This window comes from Xenopus tropicalis, chromosome 6, assembly GCF_000004195.4.
Source record: "Xenopus tropicalis strain Nigerian chromosome 6, UCB_Xtro_10.0, whole genome shotgun sequence".
NCBI classification, from domain to species: domain Eukaryota; kingdom Metazoa; phylum Chordata; class Amphibia; order Anura; family Pipidae; genus Xenopus; species Xenopus tropicalis.
In genome coordinates, this window is record NC_030682.2 from 47,140,753 (window position 1) to 47,150,611 (window position 9,859).

The window sequence follows — 9,859 nt, forward strand, 5'->3', positions numbered from 1 at the left end:
AATCAGTTTAGTTTAGTTATTTCTGTCCTACATTAAAGTCCACTACTTTATTGCTGGTCCTAAGTATTTTGCACATTTATCCTACCTTATCCTAAGAAGGGGTCTGAGTTTTTAGCCAGGTTTGTCTCTAAAAATTTGTACTATAGCCAGCCCAATTCAATATGCCTTAGACCTTTCAGTTTTCCCTACATTATTCTAGTTGGGGCTTTTAGTTAACGCTAAGCTATATAACATTCTGCAATATTTTAATCTATTTTTGTACTTTGTCACATATTTATTTGCTAGAATTTGTATTTATTTCATTTATTTTCCTAAATTTAAGGCTCATTTGTCCAAAGAATTAAACTAGCAATAAATGAGGGCAGTGCCATAATACTAATAAGGGAATACTGAATGAAATATTTAATCTCCTTATCTTCTACCATCTTAATTGCTGGCATCTTATTTTTGTATTTATTAATTTAGTAGTTTAGTATTTAAGTTCAAAGTTAAGTACAACTATGTATTCATAAAATTCCTATTTATCTTGATCCAGAGGAAGGCAAAAAAAACCATCTGAAGCTGTGTCCAATGTGCTTCAGAAGGGGAAAAAATTCCTTCCTGACTCCAATATGGCAGTCGGATAAGTCCCTGGATCAGTGATGTATTATGTGTAGTAGTGTTGGTAGCCTGTATTCCAGTGTCCTGTTTAATGTTTTGCTTTTTACCTATTTCTAAATACTAGCCTATACAATTACATGCTACTTTGATATAAATAAATTCAAGTTTAGAACTTTAGTTATATCTTTTCACCAAACATGATAGATATAAATAAAGGAAATGAAGCTATACTAAAATGTGGGGAAATATTAGTGTGTAATGTGTGGTGCAAACAGGGGGGAAGCAGAAACATTTGCTTCAGGTAACAGTGCCCCACAGGCAAAGGGAAATGCCTACAGATAAGTGCTAGTTCTTATGTCAGGGAACAATGGAAAGGGTCAGTGGTATGGGAGAAACGCTGATGGCAAGGCCTAGTGGTGAGGGTTAGCAGAGGCAGCAGGTATAAAAGGCAGAAGGTGATAAAAACAGCCAAAGGTAGAAGCCGATATCAAGGGCCAGAAACTAGGATGATGGCAACCGATGGTACCGCCGGTAGGCCAGTAAAATGATGACAATTGTGATGACAAGACACCAGAAGTTAAGACTTCTTGGAGAGGGCAGCAGAACCAAACCCAGCTGATTATGGGGCCTGCTGGTTATGGTGGTATTGGGCTGATGGTGGGGCCTAAGAATGCCATTAGTGTCTGAAGGTCCAGAAACAGCTTGGCACTGTGAAATGGACTCCAGACATGACATATCTTGCAGGGATACATCACCTGAACTGATATTGTGTTTCAGGGACTCCAAGAATGATGGTGGCTCCTTATATGTCTTGCTTAGATCCACTGAGGACAACTGCAGTAAAACAAAACAGAAAATACAATAAACAACATAATCTAAGGTATTAGTCCAAAACAAAATATTAGGTGCACATTGATTATGTAATTATTGCAACACTATAACGAGTTTTGAACAGCGTTCATTCCCACCCAGGCCTAGCCCTGTCCATTTTGTCGACCTGTGGCGATTCTGTGGCTCTAAAAGGTGCTGGGAGCCTTGTTTCTCATTTGACATTTTCTATGAAGTGAAGATGCACCCTGTTTAGCAATATTACTCCAGAAACTATAACTTAGACAGTCTCATTATTCATGCCACTTGGGTTCTGGTCAAGCTGTCAGTCAATTGTTATTTAGTCTCTATCCCTGAACATGTATTAATTTACTAACATCTAGAGTTTCCCAGATAATTTATAATAAGCAGCACCACACACCATATAATGTACCAAATAATAGTAATTAATTAAAAAAGAAACATTTACATTAATATGGGTTTATTATCAGTTGAGTAACTTATAGGGCATTGTTTTATTAATACATAGAACAATAAATTGGGCAAAAATTGGGAACTGAGTGTTTATACAAAACACTGCAGAGAATTGCATTATTAAGTCATCTGGGGGTTGGATAATAGATCCAATTGAGTACTGTGGTCTCTAAATAAACAGTGGTGGTATCTCATTAGATGCTGCAGTCATGTACTTACTGCTACTGGCTGGGAAGGAGGTGGTACATTCTGGCTTTCTAGTTGCACCCAATCAATGGTGTTAAAAAATGGGTGCTCCCGAATGTTTCCATTCAAGCCTAGACGTTCCTTTGGATCCTTCTTCAGGAGCTAAAGGAAAAAGACATTATCAGATATTTATATATTGCCAAGCTGAAGCTACACACCTGCTAGTAATACCCTCATGGCACAGGGATACAGTCTAATTGCCTATACCAGTTAGTGCTATTGCTAGATCTCTAGGAACAATATTGCACCTCTGGGAATAGATATATTATAGTAGAACTAGTGGCATCCATTCCATAAATTTCTGTACTCACCCTTTGCAGGAGATCTTGCAATTCTGCACTAAACCATTCTGGAAAGCAAGGCTCTGCAAGTAGAATAGATGGACGACATTCTGCCTTGCCCTCCTTGAATGGTAAGGTCCCGGAGGCCATTTTACATATGGTGATCCCTAATGACCACCAGTCTATTCCTGTGTTATATTTCTCCTTTTTTAGCATCTAGAATTGAAAGAACAGATTTGTATTTAAATCGTTAAGTGCATGACTGCATTTGTTTAACTAAACCTAAATTGTAAACTCTGTGCCCTAAAGTGGTTGCAATAATGGTAAAAAAAAAAAAATATTGCAAATAGTACAAATGTACAAAAACAAAGCTACAGTTCTTGATAAAAAATACAGTTTTATTATTTACTATTGCCCTTCTACACAGCCCCCCCCACAGAAAAATCCTAAAAACCTAAAATCACAGGAGAGGTGCCAACCCCCATGGGTCAAAATCTCTTGCATTTAACCAAAGTGTACCTTTGTCCCTTTGACTAAAGCTGACTGAAGCTTGAAACATGTGTAGTACAGTAAGCGCCCAACAATTACTATACTGCACATGCGCCCCACCCTGAGTAGAACAAGGATTAACTGGGATGGGAACTATTAGATTGGTCCCTGTAGGAAAGTACCCAGAGAGGAGTGAGCTCTTGCAAGGTAAGAGTCAAAATGTTGGTTATTAAACCAGAAATTTGTCTCTTTTAGTGCAGAGGGAGCCATTGCACCCTCAAAGTCCCCTTAAGCAGCACAATAACAGAATCACCCCTGTCAGAGAGGTGTTTTTTTTAAAGAAGAGCCTGGGGTAAAAGGTAAGCAAATGTTATCACTGGGGCATGCCTAAAAAATTAATGAAACATATATACAAATAAGCACAAGTAAATACTTACAGACATAAGTACTTCAGTGTTATATACATTTAAATTACATCACAGTCACATACCTCTGGGGCCATAAAGGCAGGTGTTCCTTTTCTACCTCTGATCTTTTTATTGCCAAAGATGCCCTCAGCTGCCAAGCCAAAATCAGCGATCTTTATATGTCCCTCGTTGGTTACTAGGACATTAGATGGTTTAAGATCCCTGCAAGGTAGAGATTAGGGTTAAGAAAATTCCAATAGAATTGAGATAGAGTAGGTAAGTAATGTTGGGAGTCAGCCAGTACCAACTGGGGTGAGAAGTGATGTGAACCTCTTCCCTAAAATTTACAGGGTGTTTTTGGCGAGGAATGTGAAAGTATTAAAATGCTTTCTGGGTGATTTAAATGTTTGCAATGGAAGAGAGTTTTGTTGCCCATAATTTCACATAGGTCACACAATGCCCTATTTAAAATTGCCCTAAAAGTAATGTCATTTGAGAGAGATTTAAGCTTGTATTGTAGAAACAAAATAAGCATCACAGAAGGATAATATATAGGATTCTTATAAATCTCACATACCGATGGATAATCCCATTTGAGTGGAGAAACTGCAGGCCGCACACCAGCTCTGCTGCGTAGAATCTTTGGGGGAAAAAATAAATTAACATTTCCATAGTGAACAAATATCTTTGCTATGTCTGTACTATAATATGTATTATTTAATATCATAACCCTGTTTACAGTCTGGGCTAGGCACAACTGTAGGAATGCTAAGATGCATATAATCACAGCACAGTGCACTTAGGGGTTGTGCCTTGTCCTTTAATTTGTAGTATATTGAATGATTCCCAAGTGGTGCCCATGTGCCCCCTATCTCCCTGCCTTTGCATCTCTGCCATAACAGACATAGTACTGCATACAGGGTGAGACACTCTTTGCTCTCCATTCTAGCAAATTAGAATTTGGCAAAATGTAAACTGCCCATTTGCCCCTTTGTTTACTCTATGCCACAATGGACCCCAGTAGCATTGCTTATTGTACCAGTTTCATTAGACCATACCATTTCAAATGCAATTACAAATGTTAAGGTGTTATGTATGCACGATACAGCAACATAAGCTTTATGTCCTTTTACACACACTCAATAATTCAAATATATGAGGCATTTTTGTGAGGCAAAGGCTGGTGTTTAGGTGTTACTCTAGGACAGTTCTTGCTCTGTTACCCCAAACATTCATGCAGTCACTTACCTTACTAAGTCATTCTCTAGCCGGACGCTGTTCTTGATGACGCTCCATAGGGTCCCTCCGCTGACATACTCCATAGCATGAAGAACATGCCCCTGGTTAAAGAAACAAAAAGGTAAGATAAGAATTCTCAGGTGCCATTCACTTTAATGCATCCTGCACTGAAGGATGTATTTTGGCTTAAGCTGCTTTATGCCCTTACATATCCTGCACCAAGGGGTATAATTTAGCTTGTGCTGCCCTAGGCCTATATATATATATATATATATATATATACACACACACACAGTTAAATACTTTCACCCATGCTTTCTAGATTCAGAAATGTCTCCCAATGTTATAAATCATGGATCTTCCAGAAAAAAAAGAGTTTTAAGGAAAACAGCTTAAAAACATATTCACCATAGGCTCAGGCCTCTCAAATTCAAGGTACTCTAGGCCTTCTAGCATCCTATGACTGTAGGCTGGCAATGGAGCTACAGGTGGCATTTTCTGTAGTACACTAGTTTGGAGCTAATAAAATACAAGCCAGCTGATGTCCATTGCTGCCTTATGAATTGTGCTGGAAATTAGTGCAGTTTATAAAACCCTAAAACCCTAGCAAGAATACTCTTAAATAAGGTTGCAACTACGATAGCTCAGGTATTCCACTGCAGAATTCAGACAACCCCACAATTTTACACTACTGGGCACACACAAGTCTACTTATTCATAAGGGATGCCAGGGAGAAAATGCAAAAAATGCAGCTTTAGAAATGGGAACCCCAGGCCGGGCAGAAAACTTGAAAACGCAGTTGGTACCCACTCCAGTGATTTAGGTTTTCATTGTATAGGACATTTCATACCATGCTAAAATGTAAGGTAGTTAAAATGAACTAGCCAAATAAGTTAGTGACACTCTCTTGTACCTGTGTTTGGAAAGAACCATAGGCAGAGCAAAGGTACGGGCATCCAGCTGCTGTCTTCAATACCCGTGCCTCTGTGATGTTGTTGGACGTGTTGGTGTTGCTCTTCTTAATGACCTTGATGGCCATATGCTGGATCCTGTCTTGTAAAGATACCAACCAAACCTAAGACATAGCAGAAAAAGATATAAAACATTAGAAGGTCACTTCTATGGTTTAGGGCTGGATTTACCTTTATTGCCATGCTAGGTCACCTTTTTGGTGCTGCCCCACAAGCCAGCACAGTGACACAGGGCCCCAAATTGTGCTTTATTCTACCAGTATGTAATAAACATAAAATATTTGTCCCAAGTCAGATACGTTTATAGCACAAGCGCAAGTAAGAAGCCATTTATATTATTATAAAAAGGGACCCTTTTACCTCAGTTAAGTTTTTGTTAAGATTTTGTAAATATTCATGGAATTATCTATTTCTATATCCCCTAGTACTAAATAATAAAACACAAGTATCATTTTCCTGAAGCCCAGCACTTACTCTGCCGTATGTTCCACTCCCAAGCTCAGCATGGATGGTGCAGTTGCTGATTGCTACTGGGAGAGGAAGTTCTTCTTCCACACGGGGTCTCTTCAATTCACTTCCTCCTTTTGAGAGAAAAGATATAGACACATTTAAAAAATGGATAGGAATATTTTTTTCTTTCTACATGCTACCATATGTTTATCATGGGACTTCTGCATAGAGCCCCCTGCCCCTTTCCCGTCCACATTGCCGGTACTTTAAAGAACCCCAGGTTCAGTTGTGCAGTGACATTGGTGGCCTCCATCTTCAGCCACATCACATTCAGCCAGGAGTATGCATACTGAAGCTAATTTGTATTTAGCATTAAGTGTACATGTTTCTGGGTGCACACCAGGAAGTCTAAAACAAGTTGAAATGACACAGAAGATGATGGCCACAAACCCTGTTTTTTTTTTTTTTTAAAGCAGTGTAGTTGGGGAGACAGCCCTACAAACAGCTGCTCCTAAAAAGAGATAGATAATCTAAAGATAGTTACACATCTAGAGATAGTTACACAGAAGCATATATATATATTGATATAGATTAACAGACAGATAAATATACAGTATACCATCACACATCTATAGACATACATTTAGGTAGAGACAGTAGAAGAATGGCAGTTGATGAGCAAATATTAAATGACCAGGTTCTACTTACGTTCTGATGTAGCGCTGTTCTCACTCTCTCTGGGTCTTTTCCTTCCTTCCATTTTTATTTCCTCACTGGAGCTGCACTTGTGTATTCTTCTCTTTTTCTTCCTTTTTCGCCCACTTTTTTCCTCGCTGCTGCTCACGTCGTCGATCCTTCTCTTCATCTTGATGGTATCAATAAAGTCTCAAAGAATGGACTTTTGATTTTCTTCTTCTGTAGAAATATTCTTCTTTCTTCAAAAGCAATTCCTCTCAACCAAAGTTGGTGAATTTGCTTTCCGCTGCAAAAAAAAATCGCTTTTTCTCACTCTGAAATCACTTGGAGGATCGAGGAATCGCCAAGAGATGCACTCTGGTCTGAGACAAACCAAGTACTGAAACCAACTGCCGTAAGTGCTCGTCTCTAGACCTCTGTTTCCAACTGCCACTTGTCCCATAGCCTCTATGCAATGACATCACAACTGAAATTTACAGGGCTGTGTGCAGCCCCATGAAACAAACAAAGGACACCATAACTCTGCACCAGCATCATGTAAAAGGCAAACTTTATTATACTAATTAGCCTTCCATCATTTATGGTACAAAAGAGTAAATAGAACCAAACTTCTCCCCATTGGTTTTCACACTGCCAAGTATGTGAAAGACAAACAATCCAGTACTGAGCGACTGCTTGCCTTCATATTGTAATACCTGGGTGTACAAAATATAATAAGTATATACAGTTACTCGGTTCAAAAGGTAAGAATATCACCAATTCAGCATATACAGAACGGTCAAAATATTCCAATTAAACCAATAGGTATGCTTATCAACTGTATTGCATAATAAAGCCCAAGCAGGTAAATATCGGAGGGAGGGAAGAGAGGTGCATCACTCCGTGCGTACCGCTGATTTCGTCAGGAGTAAAAGGTGTTAGTCCATGTCAACCATAAATAAAACCATAAGGAGGAGAGTCTGGGTAGTTCAGGCATGCATGTAGATCAGAAGATCGCGAAAAAAATTGTATTAGTCACGATAATATCGTATTGGCGGTCCGAAAGTCACGAAATTTTCATACTGAACGATTGTAAACAGCAGCAAAACCGATCTGATTTTTTTGCGCTCAAAATACGAAAAAGTCGCAAAAGCGCCAAAAAAGTCGCGCAAGCTTCGGAAATGTCGCACAAGGTACGAAAAAGTAGCGGAAAATACGATTGGACCGATCAAACGAATGCTCGGAGAATTTGTGGATAAATAAATGTGCCCCATAATTGTTTTCCAAGAATGAGTGCCAATGCTCCTAAAATGGCCACTGGAGGATTCATGGATATGAATGTCCGTTTGAGAATACATTCTCAAAAATTTCATAAACCTTTCACACCACAATTCTCAAATTTTTTTTAAAAAAACTTTTCCCAAACATTTTGGATAAAAATAAAACAAAATTTGAAACTTTCGTACTTACAACTTACAAATTATTGTGACTATTAACAAATACATCATTGATTGAATTGTTTTAATCAAAAAACTCTCAGGAGTTTATAGTTTCTAAAAACAAAAACATTTTTAGTAAGGGAGCAGCGATGTTTATTCCAACTTTGTACATGCATGCAGAACAGGCAAGGCACTTTCTTCTACACACAAGATGTTAATTCCACCAAGCAGGTTAACACACCTCCATATACAGTTAGTCCCAAGTAATCACACACACTGCCCTTTCTTCTGTTCGTTCACCCCTCCCACCTTCAGCCTCCAGTACTTTTCCTCAGAGGGACTCCACACCCCCTGTCACAGGACTTAGCCCAATGGTGCCAGACTTGCCAGGTGCTCTTGGGTCCTCCGAACGAACAACCTCTCAGGCATCAGCTTGAAGCAAACCAGGCTCCTCACTATACCCTTACCTAACAGTTGGGCCCTAACTTGTGGGGTACCCATTGAGGTGCTGACCTCTTCTTTCACCTTGGTGGGGCAGTGCTGCCCATACTAACTGTCCTTGCCTGCCTAACATGCCCTAGGATGAGCTCTTACGAAAAACGAATCTGTATTCTAGCTACCCTGCAATACTCACACCTGGTGTCTTCCTTCCTGCTTGCTGTTTCCTCTGTCTTTGGTGTACTCAGGGCCCCGTATTGCTGCTGCAGATGTTTCCCATTGCCAATAGAAAGCCATACCCTCTCCTACTCTCCTTTTAATACGCTGTAGCCACACCCTTCTAGAACTGAACCTAACTAAACCTTACCCAATACTATAGCAAAAAAGGGAAAGTTGTACACACCTCTAAATTTTAAACCATTTATTACCCCTAGTGGCCAAACATTGCAATTACAGGTATCAGACCCCTTATCCTGAAACCCGTTATCCATGAAGTTCCAAATTACGGAAAGGCCATCTCCAATAGACTCCATTGAAATCAAATAAGTCACATTTTTAAAAATGATTTCCTTTTTCTCTGTTATAATAAAATTGTAGCTTGTACTTGAGCCCAACTAAGATTTAATTAACCCTTATTGGAGGCAAAACAATCCTATTGGGTTTAATTACTGTTTAAATAATTTTTTTAGTAGACTTAAGGTAGGAGATCCGAATTACGGAAAGACCCCTTATCCAGAAAACCCCAGGTCCCAAGCATTCTGGATAACGGGTCCCATACCTGTACTTTAGTGGCCCGCTTACAAACCAATTTCCACATTTATCAAAACAGACAATGTTGAGGAGTTGAATACTCCCATTTTCCACGGACTTCAGTTAATGATTTAATCAGTGCAGGGTTTCATGGACAACAGTTCATTGTCACCAGATGGTTGGAAATGGTGAGAAAATTACTTTTTTCCATAACATTTGCAGCTATGGTTGCTTGTCACCTTTACTATAAAAAAAAAAAATACCGGCCTACCTATTTGTTTATCTTTCTGCCCTATTAATAACATTGATAACAAGCAGAATTTTTGTCAGTTTCTATGTAAGTCACATAAATTATGTGCCACATAACTCTATGCCACCGGCAGCACCACCTTTTCCTGCATCCAGTGGTGATTGCACAGCACTTATTACTTATTGTTCACCATTTGATAAATGGGCTTCTATAAATCCCATCAGAATAACTAGAAAGTGGGTGAATTTTTCCGTGGTGAGTTCTAATCTCTAATAAATGATGCTGCTGCTAATGATGATGATGTTAATGTTTGATTGTTCT

At 39.0% G+C, this 9,859-nt stretch overlaps 1 protein-coding gene across 1 annotated transcript; it reads right to left on the bottom strand.

The window, feature by feature from the left end:
* Nucleotides 1–2,035: 2,035 nt before the first annotated feature.
* LOC101731405 (protein kinase C delta type) lies at nt 2,036–7,640 on the bottom strand. The gene is made up of 8 exons (XM_031904046.1): nt 6,695–7,640; nt 6,011–6,117; nt 5,479–5,640; nt 4,574–4,665; nt 3,903–3,965; nt 3,409–3,547; nt 2,460–2,645; nt 2,036–2,250 (listed from the first exon to the last, which is right to left on the bottom strand). The coding sequence occupies exons 1-8, from the start codon at nt 6,849–6,851 to the stop codon at nt 2,110–2,112; spliced, it is 1,047 nt and encodes a 348-aa protein (XP_031759906.1). The 5' UTR covers nt 6,852–7,640; the 3' UTR covers nt 2,036–2,109.
* Between the last annotated feature and the right edge of the window lie 2,219 nt (nt 7,641–9,859).

Bases quoted from the DNA above. Each gene is read 5' to 3' on its own strand.
- LOC101731405 (XM_031904046.1), bottom strand. From the start codon at position 6,851: ATGAAGAGAAGGATCGACGACGTGAGCAGCAGCGAGGAAAAAAGTGGG. The intron at 3,966-4,573 runs GTAAGTGACTGC...TTTCCCCCAAAG, and splicing joins CTAGAGAATGACTTAGTAAG to ATTCTACGCAGCAGAGCTGG. The intron at 2,251-2,459 runs GTGAGTACAGAA...TTTTTCCTTTAG, and splicing joins TGCAAGATCTCCTGCAAAGG to CTCCTGAAGAAGGATCCAAA.